Source organism: Aulonocara stuartgranti, assembly GCF_965226115.1.
Source record: "Aulonocara stuartgranti genome assembly, chromosome: 7".
Lineage (NCBI taxonomy): Eukaryota > Metazoa > Chordata > Actinopteri > Cichliformes > Cichlidae > Aulonocara > Aulonocara stuartgranti.
In genome coordinates, this window is record NC_138945.1 from 6,332,233 (window position 1) to 6,353,376 (window position 21,144).

At 40.9% G+C, this 21,144-nt stretch overlaps 2 protein-coding genes across 2 annotated transcripts in view; both read right to left on the reverse strand.

Moving 5' to 3' along the window:
* spon1b (spondin 1b) overlaps nt 1-21,144 on the reverse strand; it is a 121,211-nt gene that overhangs the window by 55,273 nt on the left and 44,794 nt on the right. The window lies entirely within an intron of this gene.
* LOC309711506 (uncharacterized protein) lies at nt 11,723-19,261 on the reverse strand (the record flags this gene model as incomplete). Its single annotated transcript, XM_082541899.1, has 4 exons — nt 19,187-19,261; nt 16,399-17,169; nt 13,901-13,936; nt 11,723-11,798 (listed from the first exon to the last, which is right to left on the reverse strand). Exons 2-4 carry the CDS (start codon nt 17,034-17,036, stop codon nt 11,723-11,725), a joined length of 750 nt encoding a protein of 249 aa, XP_082398025.1. The 5' UTR covers nt 17,037-17,169; nt 19,187-19,261.

Below are 21,144 nucleotides of genomic sequence, written 5' to 3' on the forward strand. Positions count from 1 at the left end.
CCTGGACCATCTTCCTCCCTGTTATTATGTGTCAAAACAGCACAGCGTTGCTAAAGTTAGTGAGCTAGGCTAACATGCTTCAATATTATACCAAATAAAAGATTTTGTTAATTAGAACTTAGAACTTGTTCAGCAAAGGATAGGACTACTTAGATTCCTAGGAGGCACATCTTTTGCATGGGGTGGAACACCAAACCTGCTATTAACACAGGTGTGCGACATACTTGCCTAACTGGGAAAAATAAGCAAACTTTAGAGATACAGATTACAGTTTGGTTAAATGCACGTTTTTGACCTGCAAATTCACAACAACAAAAATATTTGAATGTCTCTGCAGGATTACTGCCCGTTTCCGAGCGCCTCTGTCAAAAGCTTTTTGGGAATATGGTTACGTTGTATATATTTTAAAATACTTAAATTATAACCAAACTTACTAGGGCTTCATTACTCTGGCCCCTTAACCCTGTCAGATTAAATTAGGTCCCAAGTTACCCGAAATAAATAGCGGGGCCATATTTTTCTCTGAAATGAGGGCTATAAGTTTCCATAAAAGTAATTACTCCGTAAACTACATGTTAGTCTCATTATTTATGGGCACTCTTATGCATATTACGAACACTCTTGCAGATTGCCAAGTACTCTGCACTTTCTACACTGACCACCACTGAAAACATTTCTACCTACGCATTCCTAAAAACAGCCACTAAAAATCCCTGATTAACTTGATGGAAATGACACTGCTCTCTAAAGATGCGACTGCTGCTACAACTTGTACTTGAGTTCCTGGGTCCTCCGTACTACCTGTCTCCCTGAGGAACCCATGGTAATTATCTTGTCATGGGGCTAGATTGGTGTGTTGAACACAACTGATTACACCGAGGCTGATTGGCGCAAAATATAAATGGCTCCAGCGTCACTAATGAAGAGGGATGTGAACTGGTGTCAAGCTGCTGTCACGCAGTAAATGTCAACCCGCATGACACAGCCACTGAGGTTGAGATGATGGCCCTGAGTACACCTTATCATCCAATATCCGACTGATAACTGTTAAACAACAGTGGAATGACAGGAATAACATGGAAGAGAGAAATCTGTGGAAGAAATGGAGACAGAAAATGGGAGAGCACAGACAGTCGACAGCATAGAGGAAGACATAATGTCTGCGTGTGACAGGGTATGAAAAGTGAACAAATTATTTAAGCCAACAAAAATGAAATGATGACTATTTTTAAGTTAAATTTCTTGAGATATAGGGGAAAAGTACTGTGAGGACAGATTTAGTGTATACTTTACATAAATGACTTTGGGCCAATCCATGACTGATGTGTGTTTTTCTATCGTTGTCATATTGAAAAATTAAGCTGTTGCCAATTAGATGCTTTCCAGATGGTACTGCATGATGGATCAATATATAAGAGCACATTTTTGCATTCATAGTTCCATTAAATCTGACAAAATCCCCAAACACAGTTCCAAACCACAGCAGAACTTTCACTGTTTTACAGTGTAGACACTTACTGTTGAACCTCTCTCCTCCTGACCCGACCTCCTCTGTACACACTGACAATGACTTGTGTTTCCCTTCCTTAGGAATGGCTTCTTGTATGCTACCCTTCCACTGAGACCACTCTCATGAAGCTTCAGCAAACAGTAGATGGATAAACTGAAGGGTCACATGCATTCTCAGGTCCTGTGTCAGGTCTTTGCTAGATTTTTTTCCCCTTTAGGACATTTCAGACACTGCTGCGGATATTTTTTGGCATCAACTTCTTTCGTCCAACAGTTTCGTTAAAATATTTACGGGAAAAAATGATGTGTTGGCAACAGCCTGCTAGTAAAAAAGTGCCTAAAGATATAATTTAAAATGGGTTTCGTTGCCAAGCTGCCCGTTATGTGTAGACACAACATTGGTTCATCACTTGTGTTAGGTGTCTTTTTTATGCTTGAATAAGTAGCTTAAATAATACTAATCTGAAAATGATAAAAAAAAAAATCAGCCAATGCCCAAAGAAAAACTTTAAAAGACCTCCAGCAGGAGACTACCTGGAGAGCTGGATATGCTTGGAAGCCAATAATAAAGTCTCAAGTGGCCTTTCAAGGACTACATGGCACCTGTGGACAGCAGGTGTTAATACTCATATAACTACTGGCATGCACAGAATGTTAAATTGTTATCACAGGGAGAAAGAACAAGTAATCACAGGCTAATTTAATTTACTCTGTTTTGAACCTGTGATATATATAGGTAATATTTAACCATTTAGCAATCGCAACAGTGCTGTCTACAACTTCTGTAAAGAAACCAAGTCATATGTTTAGGCTGAATACAAGAGCAACAAGCAAGGCTCTAAGACAATGTTCTTCTGAGCAAACACTCTAGCAGCAATCAAAGCCAATCACAATCTCAATTTTATCTGAAAACCAACAAAAGAATAAGAAAGAACAAGTTAAGGTAAGAAGTTTTTAGGTTGATAAAAACAGGGCAGGAAGGAAGAGGAAATGGTCAGGGGTAAAGATACAAAACAAAAATATAAGGAAGGAAAAGAGAGACAGTAAAACATCCAGAATAAAAAAAGGAGTGAAAAGTATAATATGTAAGCAAAAAGTAAGGAAAGCAGAAGCTGATTTGAGAAGAAAGTGAGGAGAATAAGTGAAATGCATCAAAGAAAGAAGGTGACAAACAATGCACTGTTTACCATATGTCATTCTGCTGATGTGTTGGGGATTAAAGCTTCGGTCCACATGAAAGAAGCAGCCTCATTATAAAACTCCCAACATATTGCTACCTGGTAGGCGTGTGAAGCTAACAAGCTACTGTACATCTCCCTATTTGTTGTTAGTCATCTGTGCATTCCTGTTACCAACTAGACAACTGATCACCTCACCTCTGTCTCTCTCATGCATGCAAAAAGCCACACGCCCAAACACACGTCTCCTGATCAAAACTTAATCTCTCTTCTCCAACCTAATCAGATACAATGGAAAAAAAATAATTAGGATGAAAATCTATGGTGGGAAGCATGCTAATACGTTAAAAAAAAATCTGCTCATTATTTCAAGACTGGAAGACAGACTCGGATCTCGCCCCGGGGCCCGCAGCTTGGGAGATAATTGGAGATTCATGATGTGATTGTGATTATTGATGATAGAGGAGAGGGGATGGTTGGCCACTGTTAATCTTGACCCGCCTCCAACAGAGACGCTGCTGACATAAACAACAGGTGTGGACTTGCATCTTAGCGTCCATTCACGGCTTTTAATGAATACAAATTCCCAATTAGGAGAGGACACACACGCACATGCACGAACACACAAAAGCTGCAGATGCAAACATAGAAAAGTGGCAGCTGTAAAAACGCAACGGCGCTCCCTGTGGAGTAGAAACAAAGGATTAACAAAGGGGAAGTGAAGGTATGTAATCATTTGTCCTCAGCCTCAAAAAGGTCAACGCTGACTTTGGATAGAAAGCTTAAAATTGAAGATGTGGCTACGAGTGAGTGCAGAGATTGAGGCGACCTTGGATGTGGTAGTTCGTAAAAAAAAGATGTTCACCACAATGCGATTAAGTTTAACAGAATAATCAAGAAAATGACACATTTTGGTGAACTTGTTAATCAGTGTTTATTGTCATTTTCTTACATTTTGGATAAAAAGTTGCCAAAGTGGGCAGCTGCAATAAAGGGAGGGTGCAATAAACGCAAAGGTGGGGAATAAAGTGAAACATGTAATGCTGTAATGAGCTCATGTAGCACTACCTGCACGCATGAGGTGGGACATCGTATGTGCAGGAAGAGAGAAGAGGGACATGGTGGCATTGTTTCTTATTTCCAGCATGTCCATCCCAGCAGGACAGCACACAATCACCCTTAACTTCATTTACATACACCAATGACTCAACATGTAGACATGCGGTCAGCTAAACATCATTAAAATTGCCTGGTTCTTTACTTCTTTATAGCTTTTTTTCCATGTGATTTTTTTTTTTCTTATATGGAGAAGTAAACAGAAGCGCAGCCCAGTAAGGTACATTACCACTTACAGCTTGCCTAAAAAATAAATATAACTAAAAATCACAGGTGCAGACCCAGCTGGTTTGTAATAGACCGGTGCTAAGTGCAGATTGTTCTCACTGTATCATATGGAGAAAAAAAGAAACCAGTAAATATCATTTGCTCCACTGGCCAAAAATAGTCCAGGGCCCTGTGCTTCGTACGTCGCTTACTACATCCAAGATCAAATGAAACATCCAAGATCAAATCATCGCGCTAACCGTGAGCTCGCTAATCCGGTTCCCCGAACACACCTGCTGTTGACGATTAGTACAGCTGGATGAAGTAATGTGCGATCACTGGGTGCCGTAAAAGGGGATACGCATCGATAGCAGAAACAGTGATCGGCAACCCGCTGATTGGTTGGCGAAAATGGCGAAGGAGCGCGCTCGGTATTTTTCGGCAGCAGAGCAAGAACTCTTGAGTGAGGGATTTCAGGAGTTTCAGAGTTTAATTAAAACGCAAGGGAACACTGCAAAGGCTGCAAAAGCAAGGAGAGAGGGCTGGCAGAAAGTTGCTGACAAATCAAACTCGTAAGTAATCCAATAATAACAATAATAATGGAGTGGATTTATATAGCGCTTTTCAAGGCACCCAAAGCGCTTTACAATGCCACTATTCATTCACTCTCACATTCACACACTGGTGGAGGCAGCTACGGTTGTAGCCACAGCTGCCCTGGGGCAGACTGACAGAAGCGAGGCTGCCATATCGCGCCATCGGCCCCTCTGGCCAACACCAGTAGGCGGTAGGGTAGATTTATCATATCACACCATATTATCCAATATTATATTACATTATATTATATTATAATATGTTATATTATATCCCCTTTCACATTAGAGCCACAACAGGACCCACTAGAACATGGGAACAAGTAAAAGTGAAATATAAGAATATTCTACAGAATGGTAATATTTATCACTTATATTGCTTGTCGTCTCTTGGAAAGAGACCCTGGAATAATCTATTTGTTTGTTCATAACAGCAACCAAGAAAAGGGCAGAGCAAAAAAAAAGACAGGTGGTGGTCCTGCACCCCCTCGTCAACAAGTTGGTTAAGTAAATAATACCCTCACGGGAAAATCGATATCTCTCTATGAGCACACTGTCGCGCTGAGCTAAAGGATCCTGTCTGTCCCGCAATATACGCTGAATTCTGAGGACTCTCCTTATCAATCTTGCACCTTCCGCAATGGGTTGCTCGCGTAAACGGACAGGACATGGCTGCGACAGGCTTCCCAAATCCACCTTCGCTTTTATAGCCGTGGTCTCTCATCTTGATTACACGAAGTAATTTACAATTACTACTCTGAAATATGAATTACATCTGTAATAATCACATACATGTAATAGGATGTTAATAGTACATTTCCCTTTTTTAGGAAATGACCTGTATGTATCTGTGTGAAATCAATAAAAGGATCAAGTGCTGCATTATCTTTAGTTACATTGATGTTATTTATTTATGGTGAAACAGTGGTGGAATATCGCTGTTGCTTTCGTATGAATGACGCGGACATACCTGCGTGGCCACGATCTAATCCTGTTTACATAAAGTAAACCTGCTCCCCAGCAGGTTTACGCTTACGGCTCTGTTGCTATGACAGCAAGTCCCGGATGGGCTTCGGGGAACCGAACGATCCAGGATCACGCGAAATCGTCAACAATCTAATCCAGCTAACTCACTTAGCGCGGTACGAAGCACAGGCCCCAGGTCTGATATCAAAAACTGCAGTTTGTTATGAGGCAGATGGCCAGAGGAAATGTTTCCACATGCAGTGGTGGTGTAGTCAGACACTCTCTTACAAACCAGGAGATACTGAACATATTACCACAACTAGGGCTGCCACAAATGATAGTTTTGATAGTCGACTAGTCACCGATTATTTTTGCGATTAGTCGACTAATCATCATCCATTGGACGTAAAACGTACAGCTTTTTGCACCAGCAGCATCTGCTCTTATATAACTATCATTAGCTTACAGCTTTAAGTGTTTAAGGTAAAAATAAAGAAAAGATTATAGTTTATTACATTTTAATGAAATTTGCAGATTGTTTTGGTGAAGTTTAATAAACTCCTTGCTATCTAAAATATAACAGGACACCGGAGTATATTCTCCAGCATCTCACACTTCTGATAATCAGCTGTCTGCTTGACGTTTATTCAGCTGTGTAAAAACTATAACTTTGATCTCAGCCAAACCGATTTACTCAGGAACAAATAAAATACTGAAAAAAGCCAAAGAATAACATTTTTAAGTTATCTAAGTGACTTATATATGTTTAACCTGAGTAGCGAAAGACGGCGGTGGGTTTGAAAATGATTTGCCGGGAGTCCGGTGTTCTCATGGGCTCTAGTGAGCCTTGAACCCGGCTAGCTATCAAGCTAGTGGGTAACAGACGTCTCTGAAAACATCGGAGCGCTTTTGAAAATATGTGGTGTCTTGATAAACTGAGCAGATATTTGAGGTTTACACAGCTACATTCTCGCCTGAAAGTATGTTAAACGTTTATTTTGTGACCCAGAAAGAATAATAAGAGTAAAGTTAAAACTAACTAGCTGCCGCCATTGTTGGAAACTGAGCTGGGCCGCGCTATGAATTCTGGGACAGAGCTACTTCTTCTTCGGGGTTTAACGGCAGCTGGCATCCTTGTACATGCAGTGCTGCCATCTTCTGTTTCAGTCCGTTATTACACTCTTAAATCCAACTGCTTATTCCTGCGTCTTTTGTGATCTTTCAAAGCTTCAAACAACGCGTCGACTATTAAATCAGTCGTCGACGGTTTTGATAGTCGACGTAATCGTGACTAGTCGACTAGTGGCAGCCCTAACCACAACGACAAAAAAAAACATAATACAAGAAAAACCCCAAACATGTCTTTCTTTCATACACACAGATATTAGTGACGTTTATTTTTTATACTTAGAAAATCATATTTATGCAAATAATGTATATCTACTTAAAAATGATAAAAACCTGCGGTGTTTGCATTTAAAACATGTACACATCACAATATTTAAAATATGTAGCGTTAAGTGTTGACAGTGAAAGGCGGAGTGTGATTAAACCGGCACGTTTTCTTGCTTCCTCCTCTTCCCACGTTGCACTCGTTGTTTTTCTAAGTTCTAATTAACAAAAGGACATTGTGCACAACGTACGAGGCAGAAAGCCCAAGAAGGACATTCAGCTAATCTTCTTGAAGAGCAACTTTAATTTGAATTTCTTTCTGAAGACCAAAACTAATCTGCTTATTACTGCAAGAAAAAGCAACAATTTCCTGACATTCGTTATTATAGATTTTTATTGTTAGCTTCTCTTGAACAATTAATTAATTGTAAAAAAAAATGCTACTGCTTAGTGTTGTGTTTATGAACTCGATGATTAAATTATTGTTTGGTTCACGTCTATAATAAGAGCTGCTTTATCGTTGCAATTCTATTCCAGCTACAATTTTAATCAAATTTTCACATTCACAGTTAATTTACTTGACCTAACTGCTGAATGACATTTAATATTTTATCTGTCCCTGTGTTATAATTGTAGTGTGTTTTTACAGCTCAATCTTCAGTCGAGCTGAATGTTTGCAGATCTTAGTTTAAAGACATTTTCAGACTGAGTGCAAACTTCTGGCTGGGAGCAACTTCATACAAAATTAATGAGAAGATGTTAACTCACCCTGTGTAGCAGCAAATGAGGCAGCATTTATGCGTGTTAAAAATATTTAAACTAAAGCACAAAATCTAGGCTCGTAGTAGGACTTAATGATGAGCAGACACAGCTCTCACTTTGGCCATACTAAAAGGACATAATGGTTGTCTGCTGTTGTGAGACACTGCGGACAAAATGGTTTAAGTCCAATAATCAGATGCTTGGGGTCGGGTGGGTTGGGGAGTGCTGGGTTTTTACTTAGGGGGCTGGAGGGAAAACAGCTGCTCCACAGAATGAGCATTGCTCTTCCTGCGTCTGGTTCAACAGTCAGCCAGAGACTTCATTCCTGCACCCTGGGAGGCAATCTTCTGATAGCTTGATGAAACCGCAGATAAAATTCACTTCACAAAAAGTTTGAAACCACCTCGAGGCGGTGCTCAACCCCTAGAAGAAAGTCAGTCACTCACCCTCCACGGCTTGTAAAACTTATTGCTACTAGGACAGGGTAGCAATTAAAGTAGACTCAGACCTTTTTGCGTCTGGTTTATGACAGCTGGAGTACAAGAGGACACATCAAGTAGAAACTGCAGGCAAATTAAAAACTACTGCAGCAAGGGATGTGGATTACTCCCACTATTAGAAGGTTTAAAAAAAGTACTCAAAGTGAATGGTGACATCATTGAGGCTGATTTTTTTTTAAGGGACTAGCCAATCAAAATAATCTACTTGTGTTAAGCAATTTGTTGTATTAAAGTCTGCAATCTACCAACAAGCAGCCAGTGCTACTTTGATAAGGTCAAGAAAACAATTAACAGGTTATGTGCATGTCAAAATGAAAGCCCAAACACAGAACACTGAAAGCAGGGACACGGACCAAAAGGCAAGCTTTTCATAATTCACAAAAATGTCCAGAATTCCAGAAGAACAAAGTTTGGAGGGGGCGAAGTACAAAGGTAACAGGACTATAAATCCATATGGGAACAAGAGAACCAATGAGAATGGGGCATACAGTCAGAACAGAGGGACAAAAGGAAAACGCAGGAAGGAAAAACACAATTTGCTTGTTAGGTGTCGACAAAGCGATCCTTTGCTTTTTGCCTTTTTGTAAAGATTCAAGCCCCCAACATTTGTGCATTTGTCACTATAGGCCCAAATCTTTTTTAATGCTTCTAAGATTTCAGTCACATCAAAAAATTCAAACCATGCAGCATAATCTTCATACTCCAGTTGTACATGGGGTCCTCTCAGACATTTACTGGAGAACTTAAGGAAGGTTTTATGTTTTGGGGGGTTTTTTTTGGACTATAATGTGATGTGTTCAGTGTGAACAGTTTTGCACTCTTAGAACTGCAATAAAAGACACAACATTAAAACACAGCTCTGCTTTTGGTTTTGTGGATTTATCATCATTTGAATGGCAAATTTTGGAACACTCAATGCCCTTTGTTCTCCTCTCGCTCTCATTTTCAGCCTTTTCCGTTCCAATGAGGCTTAGGTAAAATCCCTTTACCACCCTCCCTTTTCTTCTGAAACAGGGAAAAGAAACCCTGACAGTGAAATAAAATGACCAAACAAAATAAAACAAAGTAAGACATGCCAAGGACAAGACAGGCCCTGCGGTGCCAGCCAGCCTAACAAACTGTCTCGCCACAGCCTCAATCTCCCCCATTGATTTGCTGACAGGGGATCTTTAGCCCTGAGTAAAAACAATCCATCGGGGACACCGGTTTCTGTCAGTGCTGTGCATTTTGAAATACCTTATTAAACATTTATGACCAGGCACACGTTATTACAACCACAATTCTATTAATCTAATTCATCATTTATACATCACTGGATTATCCATTCGGCTGTGCTGTCACATTATCTTTACAGACTGAATTTCAAAGTGGCCTTTAAAAAGATCACTCATTTATAGGGATCACATACTGTATATTTAAAAAAAAGAACACTGTGACATATCACATTTGATAGGAGATAATTCAACAGACAGTTGAAGTGTCGCAAAAAACATTAAAGAATTAAAATGTGGGAAAACTGCAGAATAAAGGGCCCTTTAGAGCCAGCAGTCATCTCCACAGTAAAGAGGATATGTTACAGCAGAGACCTGTGAACGCGAAAATTCCCCAAGTGCATCTGAGCATTGAGCTTAAATGAAGTCCCACTGCAAAGTGAAGCATTAAAGCCTTTCAAAGTAAGATGAAAGACAGACAGAGGCATGAGATGTGCTATGAGCGCCGTCGTCATCCTGCCTAACACTAGAATGTAATTGTAAACCTTCTTTGATGACTGCTGCTAATAACTATGCTATAAAATCCCATTTGGATTACATAGTCTGTCTAAACTTTATTTGTCTCAGGGAGTCTCTGGATTCTGCATTAAAGACTTTTGAAAGCCTGACTAACAGCTTTCATGTCGGAATCTCCATATGGCAGGAAGTGGAAAGTGAATTTTAATGCCTCAAATCGGGGTGCTGATGTCCATAAAATGGACATTTATGTTCACTGGGCTAGCTGATGTGTCCCGCTTTATATCAAAAGGGGATGAAGGTGAGAAATATCTCATGTCAGAGAGTCCAGCTGTCTCTGGAGTTCTGCCCAGTGCTGTTAGTGAAAGTCTGCATTTGCCTTTTCAAGTTTGAATTGGTCTCTTCCTCTGGGGGGGTAGAAGGATCTATACCTGACACCAGAATTCAATTTAGGCACAGAGCATGTTTCAGTCCAAGAGCTTAAAACTGCAATAGTAACTATGAGGGCGTACTTAGGCACAGCTGTAGCTTGAGCTAAATGCTAAAATCAGCATGCAAACACATTGATGTTTTCGCGTATTCAAAAACACATAATTACATCCCACCTACACAGATAAAACACAGCCAGTTTAAATCACAGTATTGTTGATAGCCCACGTGTTAAATATAACTGCAAGCACATTTTGCTTGAGTAGCTGTAATTGAATTTTTTAAATTCTCTCAAGTTCGTACAAACATTTGTTTACTACACAGAACATTGAATCTAAATATTGGGAAGAATACAACAGAGCTTATGATTCGATTTCTTTTGTTTCAATTTACACCCAACAGTGTTGCTGTGAACTCAGCAAGTTTCAACTGAGGTGCTATAACGTGCACACGCTTGTGGGTGGAGGACAGTAAGCTGAATAAATGTGTTAGAGTTTTGATAAATGTCTGAAAGTGCTGCAACTACAGTAGAGCTAAATGAACTAAGATGTATTACTCACTGTGCAGCTCTGAAACTTTAAAAAGCTTAAACCCGGATGGTGCAGTTGGGTCTAACTTCAGAGATGTTGTAGGTGTACAAACTGTATTTTTACCATTGAGATAGACGAGTGACAGAAAAAAGTAACATTTGTGCTGAATGTAGACAATTTCAAGACAGGTGAGGGACTGAGTACAGCAAAGAGGGGCCCATGTATCCATAAGAAACAAGGCACTGTCATATAAATGAATAAAGTGTTGTCATTTCAAAACAACACACCAGCAGAGATGTGATGTAATGGGCAGGGAACAGTCTATAGACATAACTGAAAAGAGACAGGCAGCTACATTAAAAAGTATTCCTAATGTTCCAACCCGAAAGTGATGAAGCTGTGATGGAGACACATTTTTCAAAGCAGACCGAATGGTACATCAGATTGCCTCAATCAGAGAGGAAAGTATTTTTAAAAAATGCAAATTATTTATTTGCATTTGTCTTTGATCGGCTTTTTAATGTTAGAGTCCAGGTCAATGACTCAAATTAGTAGAAGTGAGGCCTAGTGAACATCTGGCAGGTTTGATAAGCACACGAGTTAATCGAATTGGCAGCGCGTGTAATTTTAAGCCTGAAAGGTCACACGCTACAGTCGTTGTGAAGGGGGAAATTAGCTCAAACTGACCAAAACTGTATTTTTGCCCTGGACTCTAGAAAGTCTTTTCTGCAGGGTTAACTTGAGCATTTTTATATTGCAGGAAATCCCCATCACAGGAAATCTCACAGTCTAAGAATGCTAGCCTGTCATTTTTCATATATCCTCCATGGTGAACTTGATGTGTCGGTCCACCATAGTGAGCCCGTATGTGTCAGGAGTATCGAAACAGCTGAGACACATGAAACACTGCGTACCTGTGGCTTTCAAACCCCCAAAAAATGGTGCCCCAAAAATCAGCCCACCCCAAGGATCGGGTCCTCCAACACAAACAGAGTAACATAGTGTACGCTGTTAAGTGCCAGGAGGATTGCCAGGATTTATACATCGGGGAAACCAAACAACCTCTGGCAAAGTAGATGACACAACACAGAAGAGCCACCTCGTCAGGCCAGTACGCTGCAGTCTATTTACACCCGCAGGCCAATGACGAGGATGTACACATCCTGGACAGGGAGGAACGCTGGTTTGAGCAGAGAGTCAAGGAGACGACGTGAAAAGGGAAAAACATCTGTGAACTACTGAGGACGGGGCCAAAGGGTACATCTTTCACCACCTTACAATGCTGTGATTGCAGCCATTCCCCAACTCTCTGTGAATGGGACTCATGACCATTGATCAATGATGATCAATGGTCTTGACAATTTGCATATTAATGCATATTAATGATCACAGAACTGACCTTTCAGTCATTGTACAAATGTACTGTTTATAAGGTCAGGGAAACCTGCAACCAGCTGAGACTGAAGAAGTCACTTGGATGAGTGATGAAATGCTTCTCCCACTGAAAACGCTACGTCCAGATGAACAAAATCAACTTTTCGGGATTGCAGTCAATACCCATTTTCACTCCGATTTTTACACCTTGGCTCGTGTGATTAGGTAGAGGATCAATAGGGGGCCCATGACCCTCTTGGGGGACACTCACATAGGGCTTAAAATTTGGGACTCTCCACCAGTTGCTCTTAGAACTGAAGAAGTTTCTCAGGTGAGAGGTGAAAGTCCAGATGCTTTTCTTTCCAAGCTCCTTAGACTACGATGACCTGGATGACAGAGAACCTTCAGACAGTCAACAGGTGTTGCTTTGCAGCCTCATGTTGCCATCAGTGGAAATCAAGTCTCTGCCAAACTAAAATATTGGATTTAAAATGAATCAGCTGATGCAAAAAAGAGGCTTTTAATAAACGACTTCCTCCAAACGTATGAACATTTTTATAGTAAAAACAAATTGTCAGATTGTGCTGTCTGAGAGAAACACCCTGAAAAAAGAAACACTGTTCTCATCCTCTCATTCAATTCACATGCCACGCTACCTCGAAGAAGCCGGCTCCTCACTACGAAGACAAGGATCTGTGTTTAATATTAACAAGATTATTCCACAGTCAGTATAAGGAGGAAACAAAAAGACGAGAGATGCCAGATGCAGTCATTAATTGGTATTACACACTGATGCATGAGTGAGATTGACATGAAATAATTTTTAAAACTAGGGAGGATGTGTCTTGCCTGTCACCGTCCCCACTTCATTCGTCCAGTTGTCTCCCTCCTGCAACTCTCAGCCAATTAGAGCCAGTTGAGAGACATTGTCTGTCTGTCAGCCACCAAAAGCTTTTCAAAAATCCCCCAGGACTGACTCTGTGAACACGATGTGTGCATCTGTGTGTGCGTTCTATTGTTATCGGCTGCTCTCTAACTTAACAAACCTAACGCAAGATCCATAATATTACTCCCACAAGTTCACAAATCAAGATACATGCAGAGGAAAAGTCACACACACACAGACACACATACAGCCAACACTGGGTTGAGCTGTCTCTCATTTTTCCAGCCTCCTCCTGCTCTCACAGACAAATGAAGTCCAAAGATAGTGCAGCTGACAACACCCTTCACAGTAACCTGCTGTCAAATCACCCCAACACCCAGTTGGTGTTGGGTGTCATGCACAAACATGCATGAGGTGATAAAGTGCGTGAAATAAAATGTCTAAACTATAAAAAATACACAAGCTAAGCATTGTTTTCTCTAGAGCAGCAGTACTGGGGATAAAAGGAGAAGATATTCTAGTTGTATTTTACTGAGGATGATATGTATCTGACTAAAGAAAGAAGCTGCCTGGAGGCAGAGAAAATGTGTGAATTATCAGTGTGGTGTACGGCAGCAGCGCGAATTCGTCCAAGACACCAAGAGATATCAAGGTGAGAGTCCTACTACAATGAAAAACAATCTTGTAATAAAAACTGAATTATCCAACGTCTCCATCAAGAAACGCTGTACCTGGAAGGCTTGACCAGCTGCCTATCACCCGTTTCCCTGAAAGGACCACACGATGTGAAACAGATGACGTGTATTCACAACAACTACTTACCCTCACATGTGAGTGTTTGCGTGGTACCCTCACAGGTGAGAGCTTTCACTTCCCCACTGAGGCCTTTTGAGCAGAGCCAAAAGACAGTTCTCTCAATGGAGTTTAGAGGCTGTGACGAGTTGACAAAACATTTTGTCAACGCGTCACGGTTTGTGAACATGCAGAGAAAGTACATCACTTAGCATTACTTCCTCGCTTCTAAATGTGACAGATGTCAGCAACGAGAAAGGAATGGAAGGAGAGCTTTGGAGCACTCTCCGAGCGCCTTGCGTTGTCTCTCTTTATTCAGCGGTGCGCTCCTGACTTCTATGGGAAGCAATAAAGATGTAGGGAGTGGTTTTGTGTGTGAGTGCATGCGTGCCTGCCTATCTGTCCTTCTGTCTAGTGGCACGTCTGTAGCAATTTCCTGTGAAGTGTTTTGCAGAGAGAGAGGAAAGTGAAGGATGGAGTTCTTGGTCCTCTTCTCCCTCTCTGTCTATTCATCTTCATCTTACCCCCCACCCTCTTTCTCTGACATTCTCTCTGAAATAAGGACCTTCAAAGCAGGGAGAGATAATGCAAACACTATGAGATTACAGAGAAAGGAAAAAGCAAGAAAAAAAAGTACTGACATTAGGATGAGAATGTCAAGAAACTGGAAAACCGATAAGACATTGGATGCACATTTTATTGCACGTAAATGCTGTGTGCTTTACATAAAAGGAATGTAGCATATGCCTTTGATTGATTGATCATGCTCATAAGAGCATGAGAAAAAGGAAAACATTTTTGGGTGTTTGGGAGGGGATGCCAGTCAGTTAGGCAGTGAGGTGTTTGAAGAAAATGAACGGGCGAAAAGGAAGCAAAAATCCCGAGAAGAAACAGTAACATTATAAAAAAAGACAAGCTGAGAAAATAGAATAAAAATAGGAAGCCACAAAGCCTTTTTGAGTTTATTCAATTAAAAGATGACATTCAAATTTAAGGTCATGGCCTGTTACAGGAACACTGAGATTACCCTTTGTAAATAAATACGCTACATGAAAAAAAAAAACAATAATTAATGAACTTCTTTAGTTCCTCTAGAAATTCATTTGCTACACTGCTCATTATGTGACATCTTTTTCAGTTTGACTTTATGTATTGAATTCTATCACAGAGCCAGCAGCAACGTTGGTGAGAGGCAGCAGAAAGATAGCAGCAACAATTCTACTGCAGAAAAGGGCAACATTTCCTCTACAACATTCAAGCCTGTACAGCTCTGCTTCTCTTACCTGTTGAAAGTGAAGCTTTGGTTGTTACTATTATATTACACTGTTTGGCTGCTGGGTCATTTTCCTCGAGCTCTGCACTACCATTGTGGACTGGCTATGGAGCAGGTTAGCATATTACCTTCACTTTTATAGACGGATAGCTGTCCGTGGTCTGGAAATAGTTTGGACTTTACTGTCATGCTATAATGCATCTCCAACACATAAAATCTGTAGACTGCTAAACAGAGAAGCCCTCTCCCTCTCCCAGCCACCTCTTCCAGCTTGTCTGGGGGAACACCAAGGCGTTCCCAGGCCAGCCGAGAGATATAATCTCTCCAGCGTGTCCTGGGTCTGCCCCGGGGCCTCCTCCCGGTGGGACATGACCAGGACACCTCACCCAGGAGGCGCCTAGGAGGCATCCTTATCAGATGCCCGAACCACTTCAACTGGCTCCTTTCGATGTGGAGGAGCAGCGGCTTTACTCTGAGCCCCTCCCAGATGGCTGAACTTCAAATCAAATCAAATTCAAATTTTATTTGTCACGTACACAGTCATACACAGTACGATATGTAGTGAAATGCTTGGACAACTGCTCGTGACCTAAAGAAAACAAAAAAGGAAAAGGCTATGAATAAGATAGGAAATAAATATGAAAAATTAAAAAGGGTAAATTTAACTAGGAAGGAATAAAATATAAATTAAGGTTAAAAATGAAATAACTGTACAACACAAATTAGAATGAAGGGTAAATTTAACTGGGAAGAATAAGATAAAATATATAAATTAAAGTTGAAAATAAAATAACTGTACAACAAAATACACAATACACAATATAGAACTATATAAGAATGTATGAAGAAATCTAAATATAAATAAATATATACACAATAACAGCAGCTGTACAAGTATTAACCGGAAATGAAGAATATAGTGACCAGTGTTGTGCAAAAACAATGTCCAGAAAGTCCAGTGTGTGTGTAAGAACCATATGTGTGGGTCAGTACTGTGTGGTGGTGTGATTGAGAGACCGTATCGCCTGCGGGAAGAAGCTCCTCCTCAGTCTCTCTGTGTTGGTCTTCAGGGAGCGGAATCGCTTTCCTGACCTCAACAGAGAGAACAGTCTGTTGTTGGGATGGCTGAGGTCCTTCACGATCTTCCTGGCCTTGGTCCAGCACCGCCTGCTGTAGATTGAGTGCAGGTCAGGGAGCTCGGAGCGGATGGTGCGCTCAGCTGACCGCACAACCCTCTGTAGAGCTCGTCTGTCCTGCATGGTGCTGTTCCCGAACCAGGTTAAGATGTTTCCCGCCAGGATGCTCTCTATGGTGCACGAGTAAAAGTTCCTGAGCACCTTGGAGGGCAGTTGGAAGTCTCTCAAGCGTCTGAGGTGGTAGAGACGCTGTCGGGCCTTTTTCACCACGGTGTTGATGTGACAGGACCATGACAGGTCCTGCGTGATGTGAACTCCGAGGTATTTGAAGCTGTCCACTCTCTCCACTGGGCACTCGTTGATGACAGGGGTCTGGTAGTTTCTCTCCTGCTTAGTGCTGAAGTCCACTATCAGCTCCTTTGTCTTACTGACGTTTAGAAGGAGGTTGTTCCTCTGGCACCAGTTCTCCAGATTCCTAATCTCCTTCAGGTAGGCCGTCTCGTTGTTATCAGAGATCAGGCCCACCACGACGGTGTCGTCAGCAAACTTGATGATGGTGGTGGAGCTGGTAGTGGCCACACAGTCATATGTGACACTTCTCACCCTATCTCTAAGTGAGAGGCCAGCCACCCTTCGGAGAAAGCTAATTTCTTCTGCTTGTATCATGGGAGCCCATCCTCCTGCAGGCCACCCGCAGGAGGGGCCTTAGGGGTTGAGTGCATTGTGTGCCGGGTGGCGGCCAGGAGTGGAGGCCTCGTCACTGGTCGCCAAGACTGGCGACTGGGACATGGAAAAGAAACTAACACATAAAAATGGCTTAAAACATGTTAATTTCCCAAAAATAAAAAATACAAATATTTTAATTATTTATTAGAACCGAGTCTATGACCCAATCATTAGCAACAGCTTTTCCTCTTAAATTTCTTGAAAAATGGTCGTCAGTCTCTTGACAGATTTGGGCTCCCATGGTTGCTTTGTGAACAACATCTAATGGCCTTTGTTACCCTTTGTACAAACAACTTTTCTTAACTTTTCTTTCTTATTTTTTATTCTTATAAGCCTGCTAATTTTGATCAGCTAAGTTTTTTCTCACTCAATACACAACAGTAGTACTTGTGAGGTCGGGCTTTTAACCAGGGACGTGCAGAGGGGGGGGGGGCTAGAGGGGCTTGAGCACCCGCCCCTTTCCTGATGAGTGCCCAAAGTGCCCTTTTGTTGAGGCAACTTTTAAATTTTTTTTATTTATTTATTTATTTTTTTTATGTGCGTGTGCGTGCGGAGTCCTGTCTGTGCCCCTCAACAATAATATTTAACTATTAATCATAGTTTTGCTAAATAAAAGGATCTGGCTTGCATCAGTCACATGATCACATTTAACCAATGATCGCCCTCGACGGCAGAACGCGCTGGTTACGAGCCGGGAACGAGCTCACAAAGAGCACGCGCATTTTTTGCGGTCCGGAGCTGTAGGAGAAACACAAGTTAACTCAGAGACACAGACTGATGCGACAAACCCAGTAAGTAGGTGTACAGCGTACACTGTAGTGTGTAGCACCCAGGAGTATTAGCTTATTACGTACACGTTGGTAAGCTGTCTTGTTGCAACTGACGAACTGAAACAAACGAGCGTGCTGTGTGTGCAACAGCGCGACAAACATTACCTGTCCTTTTATTAACTGCACAGGTAGTGCTGGTCATAGCTGCTGGCTACCTGGCTGTCATGGGTCTGTAGCTCTGTCACCGTTTTAGGGAACATATTTAGTTTTAAAGTAAGTTTCTGGGCATTTCCTGCCTTTCTGGAGGGATTATATTTCACTAAAAAACGATCTAATATGCATGTCCACATAATAATTATTATAATTATAATATATTAAAAAACACACGCTGTATTTTAAAGAACATACATTAAGAAGCAGATTATATTAGATTTATATTTTAAATAAGACAAAAGTTGGATTTTACAGCAGTAAAATGATTGTATCTCTACAGTTTAAAAATGTAATAAGCTTTGCCCTGCACAGAGTGGATAGTGAAACAAATGGAATCATCATAAATACATTATTTCATATTTATTACTTCCCCCTCCTCATTGCTTTATTATTGTAGCTCTAGTAATAAATAATAATGTAAGGATGCCCATAGTATATACAGTATTCTGAAGAAGGTCTAAAATGTCACTGTGTGTGCATGTGTGTGTTTTATTTAGCTGGATTTAAAAAAATATTACTCATGATATAACATTGTGCAGACATGGCTGGTAAGGACATGAGGAGGAAACAGTAGGAGCTGTATGAGGCTACTAAAGGCAGGGCTATAACATTTTTCTGTCATCATTTTATTACAGATTAAGTGCAAGAGTTGTTAGGTGTGGATAATTAGATTATAGTTTATTGCAATAGCAAGTTGTGCCTTGTTCTCAGATAGACAGCAAGTGGAGAGTGATGTATGAAATGATGGGAAGGAAGGAAGAAGAGAAGCAAAGAGTGATTCACAGGCAGAGCCGAGTTTATGTCACAGTTTTTCGTTGCCTTATGGTTCCAAGCGCTGTCACCAATCTTTGCATTTTGTTATTATCTCATGACACTTGTTTAATCAGCTACCATCTCTCCTGTGGACTTTTTAATGTCTACAGTCTCAGATCAACACAGCCCTGCCCTTCCCATATTAGATTCTTGATGAATGTGTGTTGTTGTTATTCAGCATGGTTCAATGTGCCCCTTTTTAACTTTGAGCACCCGCCCCTTTAAACCTCTCTGCACGTCCCTGCTTTTAACATCAGAGTTGGAAAAGCTGAAATAGCAAAGGAAGAAAGTAACCTTTTACAGCAGGTCAGCATTCCCTTTCCCCCACTCCATCCCAACTTTTCACCCTCTCTGATACTGGTTTTGCCAGAGGTCTCTTCCTGTTAAAAGGGACTTCTTCCTCGCAACAGAAAGACTTTTAACCTACAATATAAAGCACCATGAGATCACTGTTTTTGTAAACTGATAATAAAAAAATTTAAATTGTATTTAAACTGAACTTTCAAAAAAAAGTATAAAATTTCCTGACATGTTTTAAGGATGGATGAAAAAATTTAATAATTAAATTTTGAACAAAGTGGACAAAAAAGAAACTGCAAAGAGAAACAAAAAGCGAGACAGAAGATAAAAGTATAAGATAAGTAACTTAAGGAACTAAAGTTTTTCCACTTTGAAGAGGGAATGGGGAAAAAAAGAAAATAGATATTAATAAAGGCAATTCCTAATGAAATGAAATAATGAAAATAGGTTCAGACTAGCAGCAGAAAGCCACAAACCTCTTGCCATGACCATCCTCTGTGGCACAGAGGTCACTGTGACACATTTCAAACTTTTTGTGAAAGTGAGATTTTAAAAGCGTCACTTTGGGCAGAGAAAATGTCAGATGCAGTTTTCCCCAGGGAGATCTGATAGGTAGTAGCTCAGGGCAGTAAATGGTCAGGTCTATGGCTCAGGGCAACGTTTGGAGCGAAAACCTGTGTCTGTGACCACCTCTGTCCACCTCTCTTTATACCCCTGCCTCCTTTGTGTCCCTGTTTTAAAAGGAAAAAAAAAAAAAAACATGGATTCTGGCTGCTGCCTACAGTGCTAAAAGCTGAACAAAAAAATGGTTTCCACAACAACAGCTGTAGTCATAACACACAGTGCCCTGAAGCGCTTGCTGAGCAATGCATGCGGAAAGAAGATTGCGATTCACAAATCCTTTCAGAGGTAATCTGGAGTGTACAAGTAAAATCACCATTAAGGCAAAGAACGAAATTAAGGTAATTAAAATGTGACCAACACTTCTTCATTTTAAAGTTGATACAAATTTCTTGTTGGCCAGCAGCTCTTGACATTTCTCTGTCTGATCTTGACGTGATCACAGCTGGTTGAGAGTACGTGGCATTTCAGTGGAAGTAATAAATCAGGTAGCTGCAGGTTTTTTTTGTGTCCTCTATCGTGAGCTGTGGCATTAACAAGGATGAGAACGTAATCCCTGGCCAGCAGCACTTTACATTTTACAACCTCCATTCATGTGATGGTTATAAACTCTCTGCCTCATGTGACATTTGAAACCAATCAATAATTAAATGCGGCGTGTAATTTTGTTTCTTGAGTTGGAGAGTGGTGACATTAAAACATACTTTTGGGTCCCAAAGGGACAAAAATCTCTCATACTTGTCTGCTCTTAACCTGCTGACATGAGTGATTTTCACTTTAGTTCACTAAAGTAAAAACCAGACACTTAGCATTATTATCGCAGTGGTGGCACCAAAGGTTATTTAGGAATCATTTGTGGATGATCAAGAATTTGTAGCATATTTAATAAGCTGCCCCATACAACTTGCCAATAAGAAGATTCCACGTCTTTAAACAGGATTTAAACAGCCAAACCATAAGCGAAACGTCAACATTAAAAACACACACTGATCAGATTAAAACTACCTGACATGGGATTACACTGTGCAGTGATTATCACTGTTTCCCGACAGTAAGGAGGTCCAAACCCAGTGGCTCAGTGGGGCCTGTGTGGAGTCTGCATATTTTCCTGGAGCCTGCACTGTGTTCGCCCATAATAAGGGTGAATCCCGCCTCTAGCCTCCGAGCTCAAGACCTCCAGAAACCCCAAAATGGATATGCATTATCTCATTACAATGCCATGTTCTGCTGGGAAAACTTGGACCCTTTGTCTGGATGTCACTTTCAAATGCATCACCCACCTAAAGTTTGCTGCAGACCTCATTCCTCAACTAATGTCTCTGTAGCCAGCA